The sequence below is a fragment of the Cavia porcellus genome, unplaced genomic scaffold (assembly GCF_034190915.1).
Source record: "Cavia porcellus strain 051 isolate PalLab524CR breed Dunkin Hartley unplaced genomic scaffold, mCavPor4.1 scaffold_17, whole genome shotgun sequence".
Lineage (NCBI taxonomy): Eukaryota > Metazoa > Chordata > Mammalia > Rodentia > Caviidae > Cavia > Cavia porcellus.
Window position 1 is genome coordinate 74,066,815 of NW_026947500.1, and position 26,387 is coordinate 74,093,201.

Below are 26,387 nucleotides of genomic sequence, written 5' to 3' on the forward strand. Positions count from 1 at the left end.
TGGGGATTTAGCTCAGCCGCATAAGCACCTGCCTTGCAAGCACGGTCATGAGATCGATCCCCGGTACCGATAAAAAAAAAAATTATGTGAGCAAAACTGAAGAATTGCACACCTACAGTGCATGCTGTGTGACGAGTGTGGACAGCCACCAAGTCTGTGTGGTGCCATAACCTGTCCACCAAAACCCAAACCTGTGTCTCTTTGGTTTTGTTGACTTGTGGTAAGCATTTTTACCATGGCCAGGCATGGTGGCGCACTCCTGTAATCCCAGCTGTGGGAAGGCTGAGGCAGGAGGATCGCTGTGAACACGGGGCCAGCCTGAGCGACACAACGCCAGCTCTTTTTTTGGTCAAACTCACAGCAATGCTCCTGCCTCAGCCTCCCGAGTGCTGCAATCAGAGGCACTGCTCACCGCACCCGGCTAGGTGAGCTGTTCGGAAGCCCCAGGCCCTGAGACGCAGAGGCAGCTCGAACCAGGCTGAATAACGGGCTGGGAGCTGAGCCAGGTCACACATCCCCTGCTCCCTCCTGGATGGCGGAGCTGGGGCAGGGTGAGGCTCAGAGTGAGGGCCCTGGCCTGGCTGAGCCCTGGGCTGGGGGGCTGGGGTGCTGGAGAAGGCGGGGTGCAACCACCCCTCCACTGCATCAGGTGTGCTTGCTGACCCTCGGCCTTCCCTTCCCACGGGACTGGGGTCCCCACTGGGAGGACCAGCCCTGGGAGGACCAGAGCACAGCTCACCCTGCACGAGCTAGGCCCCTACACGGGGTGCTGCGCCCCCTGCACACAGTGCTGCTGGAAGGACAGTACTTGTTCTTAGTTGTTCTGGTTGATGGGGGTACTGAGTCACCAGGCAACCGAGGGCAACAAGCTCTAGCTTGCGCAACCGATGCCAGACAGAACTGTGGCAGACAACACCTTCTCATCCAGACGTGTCCGGAACCGATTCTGCGCGCTGCAGAGCTGCTGGATTTCGGGTGTGATCCTGCAACTCCCAGGTGCTGGGCAGCTACCCTGCACCCCATGGGGCCTGCTGTGTGCCTTCCCGGCAGGCAGGGAGCAGGGGCCTAGGCCTGCAGGACTGGGGTGCATCTGGGGGAGACGGGACGGTCCACCTGACAGAGTTCACGTCTCAGTTATTCCCGAAGCTCCTGGGCGCCAAGCCGCAGGCCTGCACCCAGTTGATGCCCTATAAAGGGTCCCTACCTTGGCTGTCCGCAGGTCCTCTCCTCCCTGTCCCACCCCACCTGCCCCCGCGGTGGCGTTTGCCAAGGCCCAGGCAGAAGACCCCCCCAGACCGCCCCCGGGCTGGTTTAGGCCCCGCCCTGCCCCCACCTCCAGCCCCAGGCCCTCCCCCCCACCCGGCGCGGACTCCAGCCTCCCAGGCTCTGTCCGTGCGCCTTTCCTGTCCCAGGCTGCCCTTCTCTTTGACCTTTGTGACAGTCACCTCCACAGCGAGCGCCTCCTTGCCCCTTGCCCTGAGCAGGGAGGGCGGTGAGACACTACTAAATCCCTAAGCTGCCCAGGCTGGCTTGCATCTGGGATTGTCCTGCATCAGCCTCCCAGACTGCTGGGATGACAAGCGCGTGCCACCAAGCTGGGCTCAAGCTGGTCATCTGGAAACCGAGGGCAGGGAGGCGGAGCCTCGGGGGCTGGAGAAGCCCACCCCTGCGTGCCGCGTCTTCCAGGGGTCGCCTAAGGGCCGCCAGAAGCGGGTGGGTGCACCAGAGCGCCGACCCAGTCCCTCAGTGGGTGGGGGGCGGGGCTCAGACCTGGGCCCGGGACAGGGTGGGGTGGGGGAGGCTTAGGGTCGGGGTTCCCAGTCACTGTGCGTCGGTGCAAATCGCTGAAGCGCAGTGGGAAGATTCACTGTAGAGACCCCCGCCGACCCCATTGCGCAGATGGGGAAACTGAGGTCAGAGAAGGTGGGGGCCGCGAGGCGAGGACTTCGGGGACCTGGTCCGGCGGGCAGGCGGCTGGGCAGGGCGGGCGTAGGCGGGGTGGGGCGCGTCCCAGTGACAGCAGCGCCCGGGAATGCGGCTGGGAGGGTCTCTCCGCCCCCCACCCCTGTGCGCCGCCAGTGCGGGGCGCAGCCGCTCCCCAGGGCTCGGGGGGCCCTGCTGGGGGGCGGGGCGCGGGCCAGGGCGGGAAGCCTTGGGATCCTGGGGCGCCAGACCCGCGGCTGTGGCCTCCCGTCCGGGACAGCCCCGCGGGCAGGGGCTGCCGGAAGATCTGGACGAGGACCCCAGGGGCGCCCCCCCCCCCCCGACCTGGGCTCCGGGGACGCGCAGACCCGGGGCGTGGCGACCTGGGTCGCGCACATTCCCGGGCCCTGAGCTCCGCGCTCGGAATAGCAGCCCGGGGTGGCGGGTGGCGGCGCCCAGTCCCAAGGTCACCGGCACCCACGGGCGGGGACACCGCGCGGGGGCGCACGGGGGCCGCTCCGCTCCCCAGAGCGCTCCGCGCCCGCCGCTTCCGCTCGCTGGGGCGCCCAGAGCCCGCTGCCGGTAAGTCCCGCTTCCATCCGCCCCGCGGGCGACACGGGAGCCACCCCCAGCGTAGGAGTGAACTCCGTGCTCCGCCTTTCCGGGGGAAACTGAGGCCCGAGGGTAACTTGCCCTGAGCTAGCTCTGTCAGTCACAGGGTGCAGCCGGCATGGGGTGGGATCTCCTTGTCCACTGGGGAGCAAGTTTCTTTCTTGAAGTGCCAAGGACTGAACCCAGGGCCTTTGCACTGAGCGACATCCCCTCCCGTTTTGGGACAGGGTCTCCCTGAGTCACTAAATTGCCAGGCTGGGCTGAACCGTGGGATCCTCCTGACTCAGCCTCCCCGAGTGCTAGGATGCCAGGTGTGCCCACCATGACCAGCCTGGGGAGACCAGGCCTTCAGAGCAGTGGGAAGGGAAGTTCCCCATTTTCCACCACCCAGACCCCCCCACACCCCAGCACTTGGCGGCCTTTGGGGATTTGCTGTGAAGGTCACGCTCCCCCTCCCCCCCCCCCCCAGCTTAGGGCTCAGTTCAGGATTCAGTCCTCTTCCTGCTTCCTGGAGCCCAGAGGGGTGGAGATGCCGTGGTCACACAGCTGTGGTCACAGAGGGAGATTCCAGGCCTATTCCTGGACTGGCTCTGAGGGCCACCTCGGGGCCCAGGGTGCAGAGATCGGAATGTTAGGGCCAGATGGGCTGAGAGCTGGGGAAACTGAGGCTCAGAGGATGGGCTGTGTGTCCTCTTGGAGCCCAGGCCTGGAAGGGGCCAGAGAGGACTGTGTGTGACCTTGCTGCCTGTCAGGTCACAGGCAATGACCAGGAGGGCGGCATGCGTGGTGGCAAGTGACATCTTGCCCCTCCTGACAGACGGGGAACTGAGTCCCACTCCTGTATGGCCCCCCTCCCCTTTCCCCTGCAGCCCCCCTGGCTCTGCGCCACTCCCCTCGGATGAGGCCAGACGGCGCCAGTTGGATCCCAGCCAGGTCACCCCTCCCTGCTGCGCCCTGACTGGGGGGCTCCCTAGTGCTGGGAGGGTCTGGGAACTGAGAAGTCGGGATGCAGCTGAAGGGTCCCCCGGCTCCTGACCCGGCCCCCATGGCCACACCATCTGCAGGGTCTCATAGAATCATGGACTGAGCCTGGCTGGCCCTAGCAGCAGATGGGGAAACTGAGGCCTGGGAAAGTGGAGTGGCGGGCCTCTGGCTACACAGGAAGGTGGAAGCCATGACGACCTGGGAAGTGGTGAGGGGTCCTCAACCCTGGAGCCCCAAATAATCTCTCAATCACCAGACCCAGACATTTATTGAGCACCTACTATGTGCACCATATGCTAATGAGCAACCAGTAGCAATAACACATAGAAATGTGCGTGTGTGCGTGTGCCTGTGTGTATGTGTGTGTGCTGGCCCGGGGGATTGAACCTCACCCCAAACTACATCCCCAGCCCTTTTAATTAATTAATTAATTTATTTATGGATTTGAGACAGACTCTCCCTAAATCACTCAACTGCTTAGGCTAGACTCAAATTCATGACCCCCTGCCTCAGGCTCCCAGCGTGCTGGGATTACAGACCCGCACCAGCAGGCCTGCTTTAGAGGAGGTCTGGAGTGCCCTGGAGACCCGCCCTGATCGAACCATTCCTGAAATCTTCCCGGTGTGTGGAGTCCCAGGATTACTTCTGTGCCCCCGCCCCCCCACAGAGACCAGAAGGGCTCAGAGAGCTTGGATTCATCCCACGCCAAAGTCGCAGAGCCAGCTAGGGCAGCGATGGGGCTCAGCCCCTGTCCTGCGGGTGCCCGCTGCCTGGGCCTCCTCTGCTCCCCCAGACCCCGGCCCCTGCAGAATCTCCTGCTCTTGCTAGGGACCCTGCTGAGCTGCGGCTTGGGGGGCAGTGCTCAGGTAAGAGGGCCGGAGGGACTGCGAGGCGGCCGGCGGTGCAGCGTCCTCAGCTGCCCTCCAGGCTGACCCGACCCTGTCTCCCCAAGTAGGGTCCTGGAGAGTGGACGCCATGGGGGTCCTGGACCCTCTGCTCCAGCTCTTGCGGTCGGGGCGTCTCAGTGCGCAGCCGCCGCTGCATCCGGTGAGGGGGGGTTGGATGAGGAGGGGATGTGGGCGGGGCCAAACTGGCAGTCCGGACCTCCCTCCGGCCACGCCCAGTTCTGGCCACGCCTCCCGACCGCCCACACAGGCCGTGCCCTTTAATCCCGAGGATCCAGCTGGAATGCGGGTGGGGCTGTGGGGGCAGGGTGGACGGGATAGCGCAGGGAGGGAGTCCCTGGGTGTTCCGACCACACTCAGGTTGCCCACTTCCGGCCAGGTTTCCAGGGGAAGAACCATGCTCAGGGGACAGCCACGAATACCGCGTCTGCCAGCTGCCCGTAAGCTCTGACCCCGTCCATGAGTCTGCCCTGAAGCTCCTTGTCCTGCCTGAGGCCCCAAACGTGGGCAGCACACATGATGGGCAATGATGTCTGGGGTTCATTCATTGTCTCTGCCCTCAGGACTGCTCACCAGGAGCCGTGCCCTTCCGAGACCTTCAATGTGCCCTCTACAATGGCCGCCCTGTCCTGGGCACCCAGGAAACCTACCAATGGGTACCCTTCCATGGGGGTGAGTAGTGATCCAGATATACAGAACGCAACCCATTTCCTATGGAGAGAAGAACAGGACTTGGAAGATGTCACAGAGGAAGGGCATTAATGCCAGGGCTTTGACGGATATGTAAGAGTTTTGAAGTACCACATAAAGCAGTGGCAAAAGGAAGCAGGGTCCATTCTGCACAGGATAAAACCACAGGCTGATTGACTGTCTGTAGAGGGCCATGGTGCTCAAACTTATGCGAGTAACGGGAAATGTTGCTGCACTGAGCCGAAAATAGTGAGTTATATAATAACTGTGTGCCCGGGGCAGCACGCCTCCAGAGTTTAGGAAGACAGGCAGCCTCAGTCACCACGGCACTGTGAAGACACGCAGATAAAAACCTGAAGTGGTAAAAAAAAAAAAAAAAAGCCCTCTGTCAGCTTTGTGGGCTGGTTTGCTTGGTTTCTTTCTCCTAGTGGTAACTGCATCCCCACAGAGGCCCCCCTGAGGGCCAGCTTGGCTCTGTTCCAGGCAGGGTCTGCCGGCCAGACTGTGCAGGGATCCAGGGGGCCAGGACAGAGCTCAGGGATGTTTGCTTATAGTATGATCCGCTGATGCAGCCGAAGGGGAAACTGAGGCCCAGGGGACTCCATATTGGACATTTTTTTTTTGAGACACTATCTCATTATTAGTTTAACTGACCTTGAACTCAGTGTAATCCAGGCTGGACTCCAATTCGCGGACCCTCCTAAGTGCCAGGATCGTAGGCTGCATGCACCACCTTGCCCGGCTCCTACTGGACACTTTTTTTTTTTTTGGTACCAGGAATTGAACTCAGGCCTTGCACTTGCAAGGCAAGCGCTGTGCCGCTGAGCTGTATCCCCGGCCTATACCGGACACTTTTTATGGGGCCAGGAGCCGAGTGAGTTCAGCCTGGTACTGCAAACCCTGGCACTCAGTGGTTCTAGGAAATCATGAGTGCTTAAAGCCAGGGCTCTGGAAGACTGAGGCAGGAAGATTGCAAGTGTGAGCCCGGTCTGGACAACGCAGTGATTTAGCAAGGCCTTGTCTCAAAATAAAAATGAAGGGTCAGGACCAGAAATAAGTGCAAAACTCCTGAGTTTCATCCTCGGTACTGCAGGGAGGGAGACAAAGAAAATAAGACTACCTCAGTGAGTGTTTAGAATGCATGCAAGAAGGAAGGAAGGGGCGTGGGTCCTCATAGCAAGCATCAGCTTTGATGTCAGGCGCTGGCTCAATGCCAGGGCCCATCTAGCCGCAGGGATGGCCACCCCACTCACACACTGCAGGATGGGCTGAGCTCTCACCGAGGGCCCCAGCACTGTCTCTCCCTGTGCGTAGCGCCCAACCAGTGCGACCTCAACTGCCTGGCCGATGGGCAAGCCTTCTACCACAGCTTTGGCCGCGTACTGGACGGTACGCCCTGCAGCCCGGGAGCCCAGGGCCTCTGTGTGGCTGGCCGCTGCTTGGTGAGAACTTGCCAGGCCCCGCCCCTCTCAGGCCCTCCCCTAGCCCCAGGCTCCGCCCCTCCCAGGTCCCGCCTCGCCCATCCTCCTACAGCCGAGACCCAGGGCCCCTCCCCATTGTTTATTTCAGACCCGTCCCTCCGCCCAGGTTTGGGTTCCACCTCTTCTTAATCTCCACCCCAGTCACTTCCCTCCAGAGCCAGCTCTTTTTTTTTTTTTTTGTCTTTTTCCTTTTTATCGGTACCGGGGATCGAACTCTCGACTGCCTGCTTGCAAGGCAGGCGCTTATGCCGCTGAGCTAAATCCCCAGCCCCTAGAGCCAGCTCTTAATTCTCAGGCCCCGTCCCTGGGTCGCCATCACTTATTTCCAGCTGCCTCTCTGAGCCACACTAGCCCTCACGGGTCCCATCCCTGCTAGGCTGCGCCCAGCCTTCTCCCTCCAGGGCCCGCCCCGGCCGGGCCCCGCCCCTCTATCAGGCCCCGCCCATAGGCCGAGGCCACGCCTCCACAGGTCACCAACACACGAACACATACAGGCTCCTTCCTTGGTTGCTCCCTTTAACTCTCGCCCCCATCCCTAGGTCCTTACTTCAGACCCAACCTGTACCTTTAGGCTCCGCCCCTCTGAGATGCACCCCATCCTCCTTCCTCCAGGGCGTAACCTTTTACTCAGACCTGCCTTCAGGCCACGCCTCTCAAGCACCACCCTACTTAGGCTCCACCCCCTGGCTCCCTCCCGGGCCTTTTCCTCCAGGCCCCGCCCCCTAAGCTCCGCCCCAAGTCCCCCTACTCCAGTCCTACCGCCTCTTGCTTCCAGGCCCCGCCCTTTTGCCAGCCCGTGTCCCTCCCCGATCCGTAACTTCGCGCGTATCCATCACTCCTGTAGAGCGCTGGCTGTGACGGCGTGCTGGGCTCCGGCGCCCTCGAGGACCGCTGTGGCCGCTGCGGCGGCACCAACGACACATGTCTCTTCGTGCAGCGCGTGTTCCGTGACGCTGGTGACCACCCTCCCCGTCCTCCCTGCACGCATTTCTGGAACCGGGTCTTTAACTAACCGTAGACTCGGAGGCGAACCCCCATTCTGATTGGGCCATCTGCGGCCCAACCTCTCTAGCCCTTCATTCTGATTGGCCACTGGCAGATTGTCCCACCCTCCCCAAAACATGGGTTTTAACGCTTTCCTGTTGCACTTTCCAAACACTCTCGGAGCGATTTATTTTGTTTTGCTTTCCCCCACTGGGCACCAACACACTGATGGATTCCCTCCCCGCAGCATTTTATTTAATCCTCAAGTCACCACTCATGCACCCCCCGCCGGCACCCCAATACCTTCCTATCCTCCCGCCTAGGTGCCTTTGCTGGGTACTGGAACGTGACCCTGATTCCCGTGGGCGCCAGACACATTCGCGTGGTGCAGCGGAGCCGGAACCACCTGGGTACCAAGGGTCAGAGGGTGGAGGCGCCAGGCCAGCAGGAGTCCCACACTTCACAGCTGGGGAGCCTGAGGCGGGTGGGGAGCCTGCTCCAGGAGGGCAGTGGGCCGGCTCCGGGATCCCGGCTGAGCTTTCCTTTGCAGCGCTGATGGGCGGTGACGGGCGCTACGTGCTCAATGGGAACTGGGCGGTGAGCCCTCCGGGCACCTACGAGGCTGCAGGCACCCAAGTGGTCTACACCCGCGCCGCGGGGCTGGAGGAGACGCTGCAGGCGGCCGGGCCCACCACACGAGACCTACTCCTGCAGGTGTGCGCGGCTTCCGAGAGAGAGAGAGAGAGAGAGAGAGAGAGAGAGAGAGAGAGAGGCTGCAGGGGAGGCTGCAGGGGAGGCCGCAGGGGAGGCGGGGGCGGGGCAGACCCTGCTGCCCTGTAGCTCCCGTCCCCCTCCCCCCAGGTCCTCCTGCGGGAGCCCAACCCCGGCGTGCAGTTTGAGTTCTGGCTTCCTCGCGAGCGCTACGCCCCCTTCCAGGCGCAGGCGCAGGTCCTGGGCTGGGCCCTGCGGCAGCCGCAACCCCGGGAGGTGGAGCCTCTGCCGGCTCAGTCCCTTGAAGCCTCCGCGGCCCGCAGCCCGACCCGGGCCCCAGGTAAGGCAAACACGCCAGGATGGGGCGGGCGATGGCGAGGCCTGTGCCCCTCACAACACTGCCCCCCACAGAGCCCTGCCCACCCTGTCCTGACACCCGTGGTCGCGCCCACCGGTTGCTACACTACTGCGGAAGCGACTTTGGTGAGAACCAGCCCTAGGGCCGTTTGGGGGGAGGCGGAGAGACAGGGTCCCCCTAATATAGTTAGGGCCAGCCTTAAACTCACTGTGTAGTCTGACTGGCCTCAAACTGGCAGTGATCCTCCTGCCTCAGCCTTCCAAATGCTGGGATGACAGGTGCCCACCCTGACACCCGCTCCCAGAGCTTTCTTAGGTCCCACTGGGGCCTTGTTTTTCTCTTTCGGCAATGGCCGGTATGGGTAGGCACAGGCGGGGGTCTCCAGCGACCTCAGCGCCCACCCCACCTCCAGTGTTTCAGGCCCGAGTGCTCGGCAGCCACCGCCAGGCCCAGGAGATCCGCTATGAGGTGCGAATTCTGCTCATTTATAAGAACCGCTCGCCACTGCGCACGCGCGAGTATGTGTGGGCTGCCGGGCCCTGCCCCTGCCCACCTCTGGCTCCACATCGTGAGTACCTGCTGGCAGTCCGGCGCCTCGTCAGCCCTGATGGCACCCAGGACCGGCTGCTGCTGCCCCACGCTGGCTATGCCCGGCCCTGGAGCCCTGCAGAAGACAGCCGGGCCCGTCTGGTTGCCAGGCGCTGCCCTGTCTGAGTTCCTGGGAGAGGCACCTACCCTGCAAGACACACCTCACTGGGCTCAAACAGCGTATTTCTTCTCTCATCCTGGTGTCCAGGAAGCTCAAAAGTATCTCCCACTTGCAACTATGTGATTCCCTGTCCCACCATGGGCACCTCTGCATATAGTCGGATCCACTGTCAGGAGCAGGCAGGAGCAGGCAGGCACTGCTGAGGACACATAGAGACAGAGCAGATGCTGACGTGTATTTCCCCTCTCACCCTGGCTACCAGGAGGCTCATGGTTGTTTTCCACTCAGAAATTCTGTGTCTGCTTTCATTCATCTCACATTGCATTCACATGGTTAACAATACTGTCACAAAGAAGCATGTCCCAGAGGGACACATGCCTGGTGGAATATTGCAATGAGTCAGTTTCCCCTCTTTCCCTGGGTACCAGGAAGCTCCTCTGTGTTTACCTCCCTGACTCTATCTGTGCTCATCCTCAGTTTTTGTCACTCACAACCCACCCCCGTGTATTTAGAGACACTCACCAACAGGTATGTAACTTTGAAGAAATGCATAATTAGGCCCTATCAACTACTGATTTCCCCTTTTGCCTTGGTTACTAGGAAGCTCAAACCTCACACTGGTTGAGTTTCAGTTAACAGATTGCTGCCCATAACTGTTGTTATTCCTATTTAATTAATCTTTACAAGCACAAAAACAAAAAGAAAACAAGCCAGGTATGTTGGCACATGCCTGTCATTGCACCACTTGGGAGGCTGAGGCAGGAGGATCATCACGCATTCAAGGTCATAGTGAGTTCAAATCCAGCCTCAACTGCATAGTAAGACCCTGTCTGAAAACACCAAGCCAAAAGAATCTGAGTACCCAGTCACATACTCAGCCAGACTCGGGGACAATCTGGTAGAATCACATGGCCGTGGTCCTGAAGCCCCACTTACCCCCAGCATCTCTGGCTCTCTGGCAAGGGGTGAACAATTGAGGGCTGCAGAGTGGGCCCTGCCCCTCCCACCGCGCGTCCCCAGCTGCACCCACGGGCCGGCTCACTGGCCTGGACCGAGATTTATTGAGCAACTAGTGTATGACAAGGACCAGCCACTCAGTGGTCCCTGGAATGACCCTGGCAGGCCTAGCCTGGGGGTGGGGGAAGCCATGATCGCTTCCTGACTTTCTGTAATGGTCCTCGGTGACCTGTCCGCGCGGGAAAGCCCAGGACCCCCACACCTCCAGCAAGGTGAAGGTGGGGTGGGGAATGTGCAGGGATCGGGCGCCCCCTGGCGGTGATAGGGGTCGATGCACCCGGCCAACATCAGGATCCCCCTGGGGGCCTCTCTGGCGTACGCTGTTGTTCCCCCTTTTCTGGTACCCAAGACAGTGCCCTCTGCCCTGTGCCAGGTAGAGGGGGATGCGACGGGAGAGTCCACATGACACTTGGAGGGTCGCGTGTGGGGTCTGCTCTGGCTTGGACCCTGCATGGTGACTAGATGTCCATGACAGAGTAGAGTGCAGGGGCCACCCACACAGCCATCCCCACGCCAGGTGTGTGGGGACAAATGTCCCCAGGCCACATGGGTGGGGATTGCTGTACAGCCCTCAGGGCTGCTCCAGTAGCATTGGCTGGAATGGAGCCCAGGGCCACCCCCATGCCGGGCACATGCCACCCGAGCCCTCCCTTGGTGTTTATTTTGAGGCAGGATCACACTAAGCCACTGTGGTGCCCAGGTTGGGCTCCGACTTGGGATCCTCCCGCCTCAGCCTCCTGGGTGCTGGGATTACAGGTGTGTGCCACCATGCCTGGCTTGGAAATGTTAATTCTCTACGGACAGCACATGCCCTGTCACCTGCCTGGGGCTGACCCTCAGCCCTGACCTCCCACCCAAGCCCCAGGAAGCCGAGCCAGGGTGGACCCCAGGGCCCCAGCAGCGGGCCACAGCCAGCCTCTGGGCTGAGGGGCCCAGCAGGCAGGCAGGCCACAGGTGCTAAGGCTGGTGCATGTGCTGGCAGAAAGGTTGGAGCCAGTCCCAGTGGTACCCGTCTGTCAACCCAGGGCTCTGGGAGGCTGAGGCAGGAGGATCTCAACTTGGAGCCCAACTTGGGCAACTTAGACTCTGCCCCAAATAAAAACAAACAAAAACAATCCAAGCCACCTGGGATGTAGGGGCAGAGCCAGGCCTGCTTACCCAGGGAGTGGGTACTGAGGGTGGCACTGGGGTCACTCACACTAGGCAGGCACTCACTCCTGAGCATGTCTAAATTTAGGATCCTCTTGCCTCAGCCTCCTACACAGCGGGAATCACAAGCCAATGCCACACACAAGCCTTAGGGCAAAGGTGAGGGGTGCATGCGAGCCAGCTTGCCCTCCTCTCCCAGGGACCATGGCAGAAGCCTCCTCTACAACTGCTGGGCCAGGCAGCAACAGCTGGAGAGGCCAAGGACCCTGGGTGGGGCTCATTAGTGGTTACCCACAAGTCTTCCACACCCTCTGATAACACCTACTTCCTGGGTGAAAGCCCAAGTTCTCCCCAGCCCCCGAAGGGCACCGCCAGGACTCCCAGGACTCTGGCCTCCCTCCCAGTTCCTCCTCCCAGCTGCCTGCCCAATTCCCCAGACTAAGTCCTGCCCCAGGGCCTTTGAACTTTCAGTCCCTGGCTCTGCAGACCCAGACCCCAACTCCCAGCAGGTTCCCTGCTCCTCCGTGCTATTTCTGTACCCCTGACCTATTTATCACCTCAACTTTCCCCTCCCCAGCTGTGAGCCCGTGGCCAGGCCTGCAATCCCACTCAGGAGTAGGCTGAAGCAGGAGGAATTCAAATTTGAGGGCAGCCTGGGGAGCTTGGCAAGAACTTGTCTCAAAATAAAATTGTATTTTTAAAAGGGTTTGGATGGCTAGGTGTGGCGGCACACTCAGCAGTCCCAGCAGGGAAGCTGAGGCGGGAGGATCGCTGCAAGCTCCAGGCCAGCCTGGGCTACATAGCGAGTTTCAGGGCAGCCTGAACTGTCTCAGAAACAAAACAAAACAAGAAAAGCCAGGAAGCTGGGATGTAGCCTCAAACAAAGCAAAACCAAAAGCAAGTCGCAGCGTGCAGGAGACCCCGCCAGTGACCGCTGACAGCGTTGCAATGTTAGGGGGACCGGCGAGACTTGAGGGCTCCCGGCGGCAGACTCTGTTCAGACCCAGACCCAATTCGCACCACGGGGGCGTGGCCTGAATTAGATCCGCCCTCTACACTACCGGAGCGGAGCCTTAAGCCCCGCCCACAATGGACCACGGCCCCAGGCCACCTCTGGTAGAAGAGGTCTCAAGTGTCGCTGGCTTTGCTACGACCCCTACTGTGGCATCCTGATCTTTCCAGCTCCATCTCCGTTCCCTGCCAGAGTTTTCTGGGGTCCCCTTAAGGGCTCTCAAACTCCAGTGCTGTAGTTCTGTTCTACCTTCTGGGGGCCTCAGTGAGCTGAAAGGGATGGTCTCTTTTCCCTTTTCTGCAAGAGTTTTTTTTTTTTTTCCTTTTCTTTGTTTTGGTGAGGGGATGAACTCACAGCCTCGGGCTTACCAGGCAGGCGCTCGGGCCACTGAGCTAAATCCCCAGCCCTCTGCAAGACTTTGTTTTTTAAAAGAAAGGGGTTTGAGCCAGGCATGCTGACACACACCTGTCACCCAAGTACTCTGCCGGGCTGGAGATGCCACGCCCCAGGGGGTCGGGCGTGTCTCTCCACTCTCGCATTTCCAAAATAAAGGTTACTTATATTTTATACTTCTTATCTTTTCAGCCGCCGCCATCCTCCTCATCTTTCTCCCCTCTACAGTTCTATCAAAAAACAAGGCCTGGAGCGTGTCTGACCCCAAGGCCAGCAGAGGAGGGGGACTTGAGGGGGAGCGTCCTGCTTTGCCCTGGCCGGATGACTGCTCTCCGGGCCTCTGTTTCCCACTCTGGGAAGCCAAGCCAGGCTGGATGCTCACAGCCAGCACAGATGACTCGTGGGTCTGGGCGGCTGTTTTATTGTACATTCAACTGGCCCGGTGTTGCAGGGGGCCTGGGGGGCCAGAAGAAGAGAGGGCTCTAGCAGGCCAAGTGCTCCAGCAGCCAGCAGTGCCGTGGGCACCTCAGCCGAGGTCTGTAGCACGGCCAGCCGTAGGTGACCTCGGTGGGGAACTCGGACGGGGAGTCCAGGGAGGACTCTGAGGGGCTGGGGTCATTTGGCTCAGGCCCTGAGGAGCTGTCGGCTGGCTGCGTGGCCCCTGCCTCCTGGGGCTGACTGCTGGTTCCGGCGCCAGGGTTGCTGAGTTCACTGCGGGGCTGGGCCTGGCTGGGGGCACCACCAGGAGGCTGGGTGGGTGCAGGCTCCAGGATGGAGGTGGCTGGGGAAGAGGGCCTTGGAGGGGAATCAGACACCCCAGGGATTTTCCCAGCTTGGCTAGAGTGCCTGGCCTGGTTAGAGTTCCTGGCTTGGTTAGAGTTCCTGGCTTGGTTAGAGTTCCCGGCTTGGTTAGAGTTCCCAGCCTGGTTAGAGTTCCCGGCTTGGTTAGAGTTCCTGGCCTGGTTAGAGTTCCCGGCCTGGTTAGAGTTCCTGGCTTGGTTAGAGTTCCCGGCCTGGTTAGAGTTCCCGGCCTGGTTAGGCTGCCTGGCCTGGTTAGGCTGCCTGGCCAGGTAAGGGTACCTGGCCAGGTTAGGGTGCTTAGTCTGGTTAGTGTTGCCTGGCCCCCGAGCTGGGCCCTGGGCCTTCCTGGGCGGCTGGCGGCCCATGGCAGAGCGGGAAGCCAGCTGGCCCCGGAATGCCGGGCCTGGCCTGGTCAGAGACTTGGCTTGGCCTAAGGCTACATGGGACTCGGGCTTGACCAGGTTGGAGTGGCTGGGCTGGGCCCTTGTGGGGGAGGTGGTGGAGTCCTCCGCTGCAGACAGCTGGGAGCTGGTGGTGCGCCCCTTCTCACCAGCTGGGGTGTCTATGCTAGAGCTGGAGGTCATCTTCACTTGTTCTTCTGTGGGGGACTCAGGCTTGGAGGAGCTGTAGAGAGAGGGCAGGTGGCAGTGTGAGGCCGGTGGTCGCCGGAGCAGCTCTGGGACCCTGAGCAGCTGCGGAACGGGGTTTGAGCCACTGGGGCCGAGCACGGGTCAGCAGCAGGTGGGGTGGCATGAAGGACAGGGATCACCGTGCACATGAATGATTGCACACGTGTGCACATGTGCACGCTCACAGGGCATCCACACACATGGTGTCACATTTACACATACAAACAATCACATGCATACACATTCACACCTGTGCACGCACACCCTCAACCAGGCAACCCGACGTGTGCACTGCGCTCACACATGTATGCACACACACACAAACATGCTCACCTATGCAGTGCTCACACACAGGCACACATGGACATTACACACGGAGAACCACACCGAACAAGCACACATGCCCATTAGCGCACACATGCTGGAGTGTGCACCTGAAACACTCAGCACACAAGCGTGCACCTGACACACTCAGCACACAAGCGTGCAGGACCATGGCACTCAGAAAACACCCACTTGCAGGGAACAGACACACTGGCTAACACGTGAGCACCGCACACACGCGTGTGCACGCACCCAGCCCCAACCTCCCCCGTGTTTCGGACTACATACGGTCGCCTTCCAGGGCAGGGGGGACTTCAGTCACCACTGCCGGGGTGACGAGTGCCTGGCCGCGGGCCAGGGCCCTTAGCACTGGATCCCGAGAGCATGGGGGAAGAGAGGCGACAGTGAGAGGGAGACCGAGGGGGGCCACCGTGCCAGAGAAAGAGGGGTGACACTCAGCAGGGAAGTCAGGGGACAGAGGCGGGGACAGACAGAGAGACAGACAGCCGGGCGCCCTGCAGCACGCACCGTCCCTGGTGATTCCGGCTGCCGCGTCCAGGACCTGACCGCTGAGCCGACTCACGGCGCTGTCCACGGCCGCGTGGTGCTTTAGGAAGAGGGGACGCACGACCCGCCGGTACAGCAGCAGCGCCCCGTTCCAGGGCCCGGGGCTCATGCAGAACAACAGGAAGGCGCACTGCGGGGCGGGGCGCGGTCACCCCCGGGCCTCTCAGCCCCCCCCCAGTCCCCACCCGGCCGGCCCCGCCCACCTTCCCCGCGTAGTAGAAAGGGAACCAGGACAGGAGGAGGTCGCTGAAAAACTCCACTAGCCCGAACAGCGCGTAAACCACCCAGTAGGTCAGCCACACGGTGTCGTCTTCTTTGTTTGGGCTCTCGATAGCTTTGATTCTACGGGGGTGGGTATGGGGTGCACAGCAGGCTCAGGGACCATCTGGGCCCTGGTCCCCCAAGAGACCCCCTCCCCCATGGGGTAGATGGGGCGCACTCACGAAGCATATGCGGGGTATACAAATCCGATAAGATTGCAGAGGAGAGATGCCCCGTAGCCGAACAGAAGATACAGGGTTAGCACACTGACGGCTCCTGCAGGAGGAAGGGGCGCTGGGAAGGGGCCTGGCAACCCCTTGCTTGACGCAGTCGGCAACCTCAGCCTCCTTCCTGGAGCCTCCATGACACCTCTGGGAAGGGTGAGTTGCCCGGCCCTTTTCCCCTGTCTCTCGCCAGCGCCTCTGGCAGCTCATCTCCCACAGGGGCCTGTGAGGCTCCCCCAGGACTAGTGGAGACCTTGGCTTTCAGAGTTGGAGTGGGTACAAAGGACCTGTATGATAGTTTGTTGAATGAATAAGTGATAATCTGCAACCTATGCAGGGCCATGGAACAAAAGGCCACTGTTTGAATCTAAGGGATGGAGACAATGTAAAAGCCAATGGGTCATTAAGATTTGAGGACAGCAACAGTGTGTTCAGGTGTCAGCTGCACTCAGGGTCTCTCCCCTCAGCACTGCCAGCATTGGAGGCCAGTTCGCCTGGGTGGCAGAGTCCTGGGTACTGCAGAATCCATGGCTTCTGCCCAATTTGTGCCAGGCACACTCCCGATTATGACAACCACAAATGTCCCAAACAGCTAGGTGTGGTGACACATTGCTGTCACCCCAGCACTCTGGAAGGCTGAGGCAGGAAAATCTCAAGTTCATACCTAGCCTGGGCAATTTAGTGAGAACCTGTTTCAAAATATAGAAAATAAAAGGGCTTACAGTATAGCTCAGTGCAAAGGATCTGGGTTCGATTCCCAGTATTGAGGGGAAAAACAGCCCCAAACATCATCAAATATGGAATACAGCTCCTCTGTATTTTTTTTTTTTTTGTCTTTTTCATTTTTATCGGTACCAGGGATCGAACTTACGACTGCCTGCTTGCAAGGCAGGAGCTAAATCCCCAGCCCCTCGGCTACTCTGTATGAAAGGGAGGCATCAAAGCCTAGCATCTGGAGGGCTAAGACTCCCTAAGACTAAGAGGGCTGCTGGCTGTCACCCACAACTTGATAATGAAGCTGTCTCTGCAAGGAGCCTCAGTTTCCCCATCTATAAAGGTTCCTTAGTAGCTGTGTGTTATAGGACCTGTTCTAGTGTCTGGCCACTAGAACACGCCAGGCAATGCAGGTTCAGAACAAGAGGGTGTGGGGGGGCAGGAGCTCAGCCCCCATCTTGCACTAGACTCTGAACCAAGGGTAGGAAGTACTCCATCGAGGGCCTGCTTGTTTGGGGTTCAAGGCCCCCCATCTCATCCCACAGTGACCACAGACTCAGGGGTGGCACTTGTGGGTTGTTCGTTGTTCCAGGCCATGTGGGAAATCTTTGAACTTGGACAGCCCTCCCCGCTCCCCAGAGACTGTTATCTGCAAGGGAGATTTGGAAGCCACTTCTGGACCAAAGGGCAGAGCCCAGGTCACCCCGCCTTCCATCCACCTGGGGGCCTGAGCTCAGACGGAAGCAGCCCCGGGGGGGCCACCCAGCACTCCAGCACTTTATTCTCTGATTTGTGTCCTCTGTTCCCTGGGGGGAAGGCCAGGGCTTTGGCACAGTGGGGCAGGTGTGACCCAAGGGTCCCTGTATCAGCAGAACGAGAGATGGCTGGGTTGCCCCTTTGCTGGGATTGATGGTGAAGGAGGGGGAGGACTTAACCCCTCAATCCCTTTTAAACCTGCAGCCTCAGCAGAAGGTGATGACCTTGGACACAGGGGATACCACCCACAGACACCAGGAACAGATGGGATCGGGCGGGGACAAGGGGACACTTCAGACACCCGGGCAGCTTCCCACCCTGGCTCCCCATGCCTCAGTTTCTCCCCCTACGAACACCCTCCCCAGCCTCCCCAGCTGGCCCCTCCTAGTCACCTTTCTCCTGCTGCTCTGTGAATTAAATTCCCCACCCCCAGGTCCCAGCCGCGTGGAAAGTCAGGGCAGAGGTCGGGGGACTGTGGCCGGGGCGGGCACAGACTTTGGGCGATTCTTGGCTGGCTGGGAAATGGGGTGAAGGTGCATAAGGCAGAAACGGGCCATAGGTGTTCAGGGCACCTGGCAGGGGCCTCCTTGCAGAGCCCGTGCCCAGCTGTGTGGGCTCTTATGATCCGTTCACGGGGGTGGGGTGGGGGCTTCCTGGAAAGGCAGGGGACCTCCGCAGTGCAAAAATCAGACGGCTTTCGAGGGAGGCCTACACTACGTTGCCTAGAGAGTTTGAGAACCGAGCAGGGCCGCTCAGGTTCTTCTGTCACCGGGGAGGAAAAGACCCAAAATGGGATGACAATGAGGGCTCTGGGTTCTCCCTCCAGGGCCCCGTGCAGCTGTCAAACAGAGGGTGCTGGGGAGGGGAGCCAGGCGGGGGGTGGGAGGGTGTCCTTCCCCCCAGCCTCTCCTCGCTGCGAGCTGGGGTCCACGCTAGCACTGGGATCGTCCGTCCCCTGTGCCCTGTCCCCCGGGACTCGCTGGACAACTGGAAGAACCGGACTTGGGCCTGGCTGGCACCCAGGGTGATCACAGAGCAGACAAGGGACGGCGGGGACCAAGGCTGCAGCCCGGGGTGGCCCTCGATCGAGGTCGCACCGCGAGGGTGTGCGGGCGACCCCGGGCCCGGGTGCGGGACCCCTCCCGGATGGGTCGGGCCTCTCGGCGGGCAGTGGGGGCGGGCACCCGCCCGGTCTGGAGCCCTGGACGCAGCCCGGGAGAAGCGCCAGGTCCGCGAGCCCCGTGCTCGGGCACCGGCGAGCCCGTGGGTGCAAGGGGGCGAGCGCCCCGACGGCTCACCCGCGGCCAGATACCGCTTCTCGACTCCGGTCCTGGCTTCGAGCGCTCCGAGAGCTTCGGTGGCAAAGTTCCTCTGTTCTAGAAAGTGCTCGAAGCGCCGGCGCAGGCTGTCCATGGCCTCGCCTGCCCCGGGACTGGCTCCTCGCGGTCCCCAGCTGCCCCGCGCCCCGGCCCCGCCGCGCACGCGAGCTCGAGCCACTGGGCCCGCCGCCCGGCTCAGCCCCGGGGCCACCGGGCTCCGCCCCCGACTTGGGTTCCGCCTCCGACCCCCCGCTATGGCCAGTGGGAGGGCAGGGAGGGCACAGGAGGTGGGACCTGCCCCGTTTCCCCCGCCGCATTGCCCTCTTGCCGCCCACTGCCGCCTAGGCGGGGTGGTGGCTGGAAGGGGGCGGGGGCGCGGCAGGCGAGGGCACCTATTGGTTGAGAGAGAGTGAGACGTAGCTGATTGGAGGGGTGGTGTCAGGGTTGGTCATTATTGGCTGCGCTCTTGAGGGAGGGGTGGAGCTGGATGAGGGGAGGAGCGTCCTGAGGAGGGCGGTGCTTGTTCTTCTAAAGCCCCCTCCTCCACAAAAGCCATAATTGATTGGAAGAAAGGAAAGAAGGGGCGGGGCAGATCATAAAGGAGGCCGGGCTGAGTTGGAGGGGCGGGGACAAGGCGGGGCAAAACGGAGGGGGCGGGACTTACCCAAAGGAACAATTCTGGTTGGAGTTGATTCTTGGAGGAGGGGTGGGGCAACAGAGTGGGCGGGACCAAATGAAGGGTGGAGGGGCGCCCTAATAATGCGACGTACCCGTTCCTCTGAGCCAGGTTTGGGTTTGTACAAATGGAGAGATTGAGGTTCCAGAGAGTTTAGGTCTGTGGGCCTGAGTTCCCCCCTCGGCTTCTCTTGGGTCTTTCCGCCCCTCGTGGAGTAAAAGACCCGCCAGCCTCCCTAGAGTGGAAGCCCTCCAGGTTGCTATGGCGCCCGGGCGACTCGGCGGTTTGGCTGGCGGGAGGGGCTCCCTCAGGGCCCGCCCCCGCCTGTATGCGGCCCGCCCCGACTAAGCTCCGGTGGATCCTGGTCGTGACTCTGGGCCTGGACCTCGTCTGCCCTCTGGCTGAGGGCTGGACGTATGCCCGGGTCCCCGTCTATGTCAGCAGCTGGGCAGTGCGGGTGACCCAGGGTAGCCGGGAGGCCGAGCGCCTGGCACGCAAATTCGGCTTCGTCAACCTGGGCCAGGTGGGTGGCACTCGGGTGGATGATGGGAAGTGAGGGGACAGATGACCCTTGACCCTGATAGGTAGGACGCGGATCCCACTGCCCTCCTAAATATCAGGAAGCCAAGCCCACCTGGGCATGGTGGGCACGCCTACTACCTCAGTACTCAGAGAGGCTGAGGCAGGAAGATCTCAAGTTCCAGCCCAGTTTAGGCCACTTAGAGACTCAGTATGACTGTCTTTTAAAAAAAAAAGAGCCCTGGGGATGTAGCTCACAGCAAAGGGCCTGAGGTCCTGGGACTCCCAGGTTTGACCTGAAGCCCCACCAACCTGGTAGGAGGAGGGTCCAAGCAAGAGGGCATTGGTCTATCCTGAGGGTGGGGGGAGGCACATGGGGAGCCGGCCCCACCGCCCTGGCCGCCTCCCTGTCTTCCCAGATCTTCCCTGATGGACAGTATTTCCACCTGCGGCACCGGGGCGTGGCCCAGCTGTCCCTGAACCCTCACTGGGGCCACCGCCTGCGTCTGAAGAAAAACCCAAAGGTGAGCCTGTCCAGGTCATAGGGTGCAGGAGAGGCATGGGTTCAATTTACCCCTCGGGAAAATGGCCCTACGGTGTAGGAGGTGTGAACCTATCTACTGTGTTAGTGGCTGACATTTTGACAAGGATCCAGGTTCTCCATGCTCAGAGCTGAGGACCAAAAAAGGCAGGACAGATCAGATGTGGAGAACAGAGAGAGACAGGTATCCCCTGTACCACCCAGGAGACTGCCAGGATCTCCAAGATGGAGCAGAGGACATGGGCTCCTTTGGGGGTGGGAGATAAAGGTGGTAAGGAGGAAGCAGGAAAAATGTCCAAGGAAGAGTGGTCCAGGCTGACAGAACAGCATGTGCAAAGGTCCTGGAGTTGAGATGAATTCACTCATTCTTGAAACTTCAAGGTGGTCACCAGCTGTATTTAAGTGACCAAGAGAGAAGCTGATGGGGGCTGAACATTCAGGGCCTTGTGGGCTGTCGTCTAGAAGATGGAAAGCCAGGGAGGAGGAAAGCCAGGTGACCTTTGGAGAGAGGTGTCTTGGATGGGAAAGAGGAAGAAGCAGCTGTTTTGGCAGCTGATGTGGGAGGGATAGAAGGATCTAGAGTGGGGAGGGAGGAAGCAGGAGGATTGCTGAGAGTTTGAGGCCAGCCTAGACTACATAGTGAGCTCAAGGCAGCCTGAGCTACATAGTGAGATCCTGTCTAAAAAAAAAAAAAAAAAGCTCTAGCAAATCCAGGGTCCCCCGATGAGAGGCCCTTGGGGCTCCCCTCTCGCCCCGGGGGACAGTGCAGCTCTGTATCCCTCTCAGGTGCGGTGGTTTGAGCAGCAGACCGTGCGGCGGCGGGTGAAGCGATCCCTGGAGGTGCCCACAGATCCCTGGTTCTCAAAGCAGTGGTACATGGTGAGCGGCCAGGCTGGGGCAGGCAAGCACTTGAGGCGGCCACCACCTCACTGACGCTGGCACCCACTGCTTGGCGCAGAACAATGAGCTGCAGCCGGACCTGAACATCCTGCAGTCCTGGGACCGGGGCCTGACCGGCCAGGGTGTGGTGATCTCCATCCTGGACGACGGCATAGAGAGGGACCACCCAGACCTCGAGGCCAACTACGTGAGGCCTCGGGCAGTGGGGTAGGGGCTGTGCCTGGTCTCCCACCCCTGAACACCTCCCACCGTGCTCCTGTCCCGCCCGTCCCCAGGACCCCCTGGCCAGCTACGACTTCAATGACTATGACCCGGACCCCCAGCCTCGCTACACGCCCAGCAATGAGAACCGGTGAGCCTTGGGCTGTGGGGTGCGAGGGGAGTGCCCCAGTGTCCCCCGGAGATCAGGTGGGGGCTGTGACAGACAGGTGCCTCCTTCGGCCTGGCACCAGGCACGGGACACGCTGTGCTGGGGAGGTGGCAGCCATGGCCAACAACAATTTCTGCGGGGCAGGAGTGGCCTTCAATGCCCGGATCGGAGGTACTTGGGTCCCCCAGTGTCCTTCAGGGGACAGGGCCTGAGGTCACAGGGTGGAGGGTGACACTGCTACAGCTGAGAGGTGGGGCAGGGGAGGGGAGGGGAGGAAGGCTCTGGTGTCTGTCCCCTCCTTGGGGGCCCGGGACAAGGCCCCTGGGGAGAGGGCAGTGCGGGCCGGTGCCCAGGGAGGCCGGACGCCACCACGCAGGTGTGCGCATGCTGGACGGCACCATCACGGATGTGATCGAGGCCCAGTCGCTGAGCCTGCAGCCCCAGCACATCCACATCTACAGCGCCAGCTGGGGCCCAGAGGACGATGGCCGCACAGTGGACGGCCCGGGTCCCCTCACCCACGAGGCCTTCCGGCTGGGCGTGATCCAGGTAAACAAGCGCCCTGGGGGCCGCACAGGGGGCCAGGCGGCCAGGCCTGGCATGTGCCTGCGACCCACACCCTCTTCCGCCCTCTACCCCCAGGGCCGCGGCGGACTGGGCACCCTCTTCATCTGGGCCTCTGGCAACGGCGGCCTGCACTATGACAACTGCAACTGTGACGGCTACACCAACAGCATCTACACGCTGTCGGTGGGCAGCGCCACCCGCCAGGGCCACGTGCCCTGGTACAGCGAGGCCTGCGCCTCCATCCTCACCACCACCTTCAGCAGCGGCCTGGCCACCGACCCGCAGATCGTGAGTGCCACTTTGGCTTGGTACCGGCATGGAACCCGGGGCTTGCACAGCACACACACATGCACGCACGCACGCACGTTTATTTTTAAATTGTAAAACAGGGTCTCTGAAGTGCTAAATTCCCAAGTTCAAATTTGAGATCCTCCTGCCTTAGCCTTCCAGAGTACTGAGATTCCAAGAATGCGCCACATTAGCCAGGTGTGGTGGCTCACGCCTGTCATCCCAGCACTCGGGAGGCTGAGGCAGGAGGATGCTTGCAAGTTTAATACCAGCCTGGGCTCCAGAGTGAGCCCAAGGCCAACCTGAACTGCAAAGCAAGACCCTGTCTCAAAATAACAAAAGAACAAAAACTAAACAAGACTGCATTACTGTGCCCAGCTCTTAGTACTTTCTCAGCTTAGTCTTTGGTGCTTTTTGGACTCAGTGGGTAGTGCTGTGGCACCTCTGGTCATGAATTTCATTCTTTTTGTGTTTCTGGTTGCAAACTGAACTGGAGAAGAATGAGATCAAATTTCCCCATAAAGTCAACATTGAATCCTAATTGTGGGATTTGATTCCGCTTGTATCCAATTCTTTTTTTTTTTTTTTTTTTTTTTTGGTCTTTTTCGTTTTTATTGGTACCAGGGATCAAACTCACGACTGCCTGCTTGCAAGGCAGGCGCTTATGCCGCTGAGCTCAATCCCCAGCCCCATCCAATTCTGTTTGCAACCAGAAACATGAAAAGAATGTAAGTGCGCGGAGACACCACTGTGTTTTTCAAATTCAGTCCTTGATAAACTTTTGCACTTTAGTTCTTGGGAACTAAAGTGTACTGTGGGAATTGGTAGTGTTTTCTGTTTTGTTTTCATTTTGTTTTTGAGACAGGATCTCGCTACTTAGTGCACACTGGTCTTGTGCAAACTCATGGTGATCCTCCTGCCTCAGCCTCCCAAGTGCCGGGGTGACAGGCGTGCGCCATGCCCAGCTTCCTTGTACTTCTGAACTTGGTGTACAGTACTTTTTGAATCTAGTCTTTCATATATTGCTTGAACTCAGTCTTCAGTACTTTTCTTTTTTTAAAAAATATTTTTTGGGGCTAGGGATTTAGCTCAGTGGCATAAGTGCCTGCCTGGCAAGCCTGAGGTCGTGAGTTTGATCCCTGATACCGCAAAAAAAAAAAAAAAAAAAAAAAAAAAAAAAATATATATATATATATATATATATAATTTTTTTGTAGTACTCTTTAAGTTTAGTCTTTAGTCTTTTTATTTTTTGTTCCTATGTTTTTGAGGCAGGGTCTCACTGTACAGTTCAAACTGGCCCTAAACTCACTGTGTAGCCCAGGGCAGCCTGGAGTTTGCAGTGATCCTCCTGCCTCAGCCTCCCAAGTGCTGGGATCAATGACCCGTGCCACCATGCCCAGTTCCTGAGTACATTTTGAACTCGATACGTGGCACTTTCTGACCAAGGGCCGAGTCCCATGATACCAGGCCCCATCCCAGCCCTCTGTCCCCAGGTCACCACAGACCTACACCACCAGTGCACCGACAAGCACACAGGGACCTCAGCCTCGGCCCCCCTGGCTGCGGGCATGATTGCCCTGGCTCTGGAAGCCAAGTAGGTGCCGGCGGGGGTCCGGGTCCCCAGCCTCACCCTCAGGTTGCACCCTGTGGGGCTGGGAATCATGGCCGTGCCGCCCCGCCTCCAGCCCACTCCTGACCTGGAGGGACACTCAGCACCTCGTGGTCCGAGCCTCCAAGCCGGCGTACTTGCAGGCTGAGGACTGGAAGCCCAACGGCGTGGGGCGCCAAGGTGCGGTGGGGCCGGGCAGGGGTCTGGGGCAGCAGGGCTGCAGGGCCTGTGACGGCTGCCCCTCCACTCCACGCAGTGAGCCACCACTACGGCTATGGGCTGCTGGACTCTGCGCTGCTGGTGGACCTGGCCCGCACCTGGCTGCCCACGGAGCCCCAGAGGAAATGCGTTGAGGAGATTGTGCTGGACCCGCTGTAAGGGGACCCCCTCGCCAGATTCCCCCATCTGTACCCCCAGGGGTGGATTTCCCAGGGAAGGCAGGCCGCTGGCCTCAGTGTCCCGGTCCACCAAGAGAGAGGGTGGGCTGCATAACCGGTGAACCCAGACCCCACCAGCCAACAGGGGGCGCCCTCACCGCCCCCAGCCCCATCATGCCCCGGATGCGCGTGGAGAAGAACGCATCGGCCTGCGCCGGCAGCCACCACCACATCCGCTCCCTGGAGCACGTGCAGGTGCAGCTCACGCTGGCCTACAGCCGCCGCGGGGACCTGGAGATCTCCCTCACCAGCCCCATGGGCACCCGCTCCACACTGGTGGCCATAAGGTGTGCGGTGCGGGCGGGGACCCTGCGGCTCTGCGCCTGACCGTCCGCCCGGCCCGCTGGCACCTGAGGTCCCCTTTTTCCCCTCTCTGCTGCCCCCTCCCTCCAGACCTCTGGACAACAGTAGTCAGGGCTACAGTGACTGGACCTTCATGTCCACCCACTTCTGGGACGAGAACCCGCAGGGCTTGTGGGCCCTGGGCCTCTGGAACCGGGGCTATTACAACACAGGTACGGGCGGACCGGCTCAGGGGCTCCTCTGCTGCCTCTGGGCCATAGCAGCCCCAGGGGCAGCCCAGAGCCCAGCTGCTGGCAACCAGTGGGTGGCAGCTGGCGGCCTGGATCCATGCAATCCGGGGTGTGGTGGGCGCCCCCAGGAATAGCGTCCAGCTGCCATGGCCTTTCCCTCTCCCGTGACCCCGGCCCAGGGACGCTGTACCGCTGCACATTGCTGCTCTACGGGACAGCAGAGGACATGACAGCGCGGCCTCAAAGCCCCCAGGTGACCGGCAGTGCGCGTGCGCGGCGGGACACACAGGGGCTGTGTCAGGGTGAGTGGCCCGCAGTGGTGGTGGGGGCCGGCAGTGTGTGCGCATGCGCGTGTGTGTGCGTGGCCCCTGGAGGGCTGCAGGGACCCGCCTGGGGCTGAGCCTCAGCCTCACTCTCTCCCTGCACGTCCTTCCCTCCTCCCGTGTCTCTTGTGCAGAATGTGACAGTCCCACTTTTTCCCTGGGCCACCTCTGCCTCTTCGGATGTGGACCAGGACACTGAGGCCACAGCCAATGGACGGTGATCGTGGGCCCAGCTCCCCCCACCACACACACCCCAGCTGCCCGCCGCTCTGGGTGCCCCCAAGCTGCATGCGGGATGAACCCCGGGGCTGCTGCTCAGCCTGGGCCCAGGGTGAAGGTGACACTGCTGTTCCCATCCATTGCCCACTGGGACCTGCCCTGAAGACCCCAGCAAGCCGACGGGAACTCGGAGTGTGGGCGCCCAGCCCCGAAGGAGAGAGAGTCTCTTTCACTTCGGGGGGTCAGTTGAGGGTTGGATGGACAGAGGTCAGCTCGTGACCCCGCCCCTCCCCCACCCCAGCGTCTGTCCAGTCCTGGGCACCACATCCAACCTCCTAGTTTGCAAATAAAGGTTGAAAAGAAGGTGTCAGGCCTGCCATTTGTCGTGGAGCGGGGCAGGTCCCAGGCCCGCGGGCGAGGCCGAGTGTAGGGGGGATGTCAGGCCTAAAGAACCTGGAGAGCCATAAAGGAAGAGAGCCCAGGGTTTGGGGTGACTGTGGGGAATCACATGCTGCTGATTCAGTGTCTAGTTCTGCAACTGCGCCGGCCCCAGCTCAAGGCCGTGTTTTGAATGTCTGAAACTAGGTGGTAGTGATGTTTGGACAGCGCTGGACCCGCACAAATAAAAGCACAGAACTACTTGATTGATGAGTGAGTGATTGATTTTGGTATCAGGAATCGAACTCATGACCTCTTGCTGGCCCCAGAGGTTTTTTTTTTTTTTTTGAGCGAAGGTCTCTCTGTGCAGTTCAGGCTGGCCTGGAGCACACTGTGCAGCCCAGCCTGGTCTCTAACTCCCAAAGATCCTCCTGCCTCAGCCTCCCGAGTGCTGGGATTACAGGCCTGGGCCACCACACCCGGCCTGGGAGGTGCTTTTAA

At 60.4% G+C, this 26,387-nt stretch overlaps 3 protein-coding genes across 16 annotated transcripts; 2 read left to right on the top strand and 1 right to left on the bottom strand.

The window, feature by feature from the left end:
* The first annotated feature begins 1,495 nt into the window (after positions 1–1,495).
* On the top strand, positions 1,496–13,102 carry Adamtsl5 (ADAMTS like 5). Of its 9 annotated transcripts, XM_063228980.1 has the most exons (14): positions 2,372–2,505; positions 3,405–3,468; positions 3,600–3,727; positions 4,187–4,385; positions 4,475–4,566; positions 4,804–4,864; positions 4,988–5,096; positions 6,429–6,556; positions 7,440–7,551; positions 7,903–7,989; positions 8,130–8,293; positions 8,441–8,630; positions 8,702–8,773; positions 9,061–13,102. In XM_063228980.1, exons 4-14 carry the CDS (start codon positions 4,254–4,256, stop codon positions 9,360–9,362), a joined length of 1,449 nt encoding a protein of 482 aa, XP_063085050.1. In that variant the 5' UTR covers positions 2,372–2,505; positions 3,405–3,468; positions 3,600–3,727; positions 4,187–4,253; the 3' UTR covers positions 9,363–13,102. The 9 variants fall into 9 exon arrangements, with proteins under 9 accessions (XP_063085049.1, XP_063085048.1, XP_063085055.1 ...); XM_063228983.1 differs by lacking the exon at positions 4,187–4,385; XM_063228979.1 differs by lacking the exons at positions 2,372–2,505; positions 3,405–3,468; positions 3,600–3,727 and adding an exon at positions 1,496–1,713 and having other exon boundaries at positions 8,516–8,630.
* A 655-nt stretch (positions 13,103–13,757) lies between these two features.
* Positions 13,758–18,867, bottom strand: Reep6 (receptor accessory protein 6). 3 transcript variants are annotated; one of them, XM_023562735.2, is made up of 6 exons: positions 18,503–18,722; positions 15,693–15,786; positions 15,453–15,591; positions 15,211–15,379; positions 14,971–15,051; positions 13,758–14,353 (listed from the first exon to the last, which is right to left on the bottom strand). In XM_023562735.2, the coding sequence occupies exons 1-6, from the start codon at positions 18,615–18,617 to the stop codon at positions 14,316–14,318; spliced, it is 636 nt and encodes a 211-aa protein (XP_023418503.1). In that variant the 5' UTR covers positions 18,618–18,722; the 3' UTR covers positions 13,758–14,315. The 3 variants fall into 3 exon arrangements, with proteins under 3 accessions (XP_023418503.1, XP_063085066.1, XP_004999330.1); XM_063228996.1 differs by lacking the exon at positions 15,453–15,591 and having other exon boundaries at positions 18,503–18,867; XM_004999273.4 differs by lacking the exon at positions 14,971–15,051 and having other exon boundaries at positions 14,121–14,353; positions 18,503–18,716.
* Positions 18,868–19,286: 419 nt separating this feature from the next.
* On the top strand, positions 19,287–25,871 carry Pcsk4 (proprotein convertase subtilisin/kexin type 4). Of its 4 annotated transcripts, none has more exons than XM_063228977.1 (15): positions 19,287–19,722; positions 20,138–20,242; positions 21,046–21,138; positions 21,218–21,346; positions 21,435–21,511; positions 21,612–21,700; positions 21,906–22,078; positions 22,172–22,384; positions 23,881–23,981; positions 24,073–24,176; positions 24,253–24,370; positions 24,541–24,720; positions 24,827–24,948; positions 25,095–25,268; positions 25,424–25,871. In XM_063228977.1, exons 1-15 carry the CDS (start codon positions 19,528–19,530, stop codon positions 25,486–25,488), a joined length of 1,938 nt encoding a protein of 645 aa, XP_063085047.1. In that variant the 5' UTR covers positions 19,287–19,527; the 3' UTR covers positions 25,489–25,871. The 4 variants fall into 4 exon arrangements, with proteins under 4 accessions (XP_063085047.1, XP_003461027.2, XP_023418497.1 ...); XM_003460979.5 differs by having other exon boundaries at positions 19,291–19,722; positions 25,146–25,268; XM_023562729.2 differs by having other exon boundaries at positions 19,295–19,722; positions 25,146–25,219.
* Positions 25,872–26,387: the final 516 nt, after the last annotated feature.

What these genes read in the sequence shown, in the direction of transcription:
- Adamtsl5 (XM_063228978.1), top strand. Translation starts at nt 1,574, where the DNA reads ATGACAAGCGCGTGCCACCAAGCTGGGCTCAAGCTGGTCATCTGGAAA. An exon ending in ACCGCGTCTGCCAGCTGCCC is followed by an intron (nt 4,865 to 4,987) that starts GTAAGCTCTGAC and finishes CTCTGCCCTCAG; the next exon opens with GACTGCTCACCAGGAGCCGT. An exon ending in CAGCCCGACCCGGGCCCCAG is followed by an intron (nt 8,631 to 8,701) that starts GTAAGGCAAACA and finishes TGCCCCCCACAG; the next exon opens with AGCCCTGCCCACCCTGTCCT.
- Reep6 (XM_063228996.1), bottom strand. Translation starts at nt 18,840, where the DNA reads ATGCGGCGGGGGAAACGGGGCAGGTCCCACCTCCTGTGCCCTCCCTGC. An exon ending in GTATACCCCGCATATGCTTC is followed by an intron (nt 15,380 to 15,692) that starts GTGAGTGCGCCC and finishes CCCGCCCCGCAG; the next exon opens with TGCGCCTTCCTGTTGTTCTG. An exon ending in CCCTGCCCTGGAAGGCGACC is followed by an intron (nt 14,354 to 14,970) that starts GTATGTAGTCCG and finishes CTCTCTCTACAG; the next exon opens with CTCCTCCAAGCCTGAGTCCC.
- Pcsk4 (XM_063228977.1), top strand. Translation starts at nt 19,528, where the DNA reads ATGCGGCCCGCCCCGACTAAGCTCCGGTGGATCCTGGTCGTGACTCTG. An exon ending in TGGCCACCGACCCGCAGATC is followed by an intron (nt 22,385 to 23,880) that starts GTGAGTGCCACT and finishes CTCTGTCCCCAG; the next exon opens with GTCACCACAGACCTACACCA. An exon ending in CCGGGGCTATTACAACACAG is followed by an intron (nt 24,949 to 25,094) that starts GTACGGGCGGAC and finishes GGGCGCCCCCAG; the next exon opens with GAATAGCGTCCAGCTGCCAT.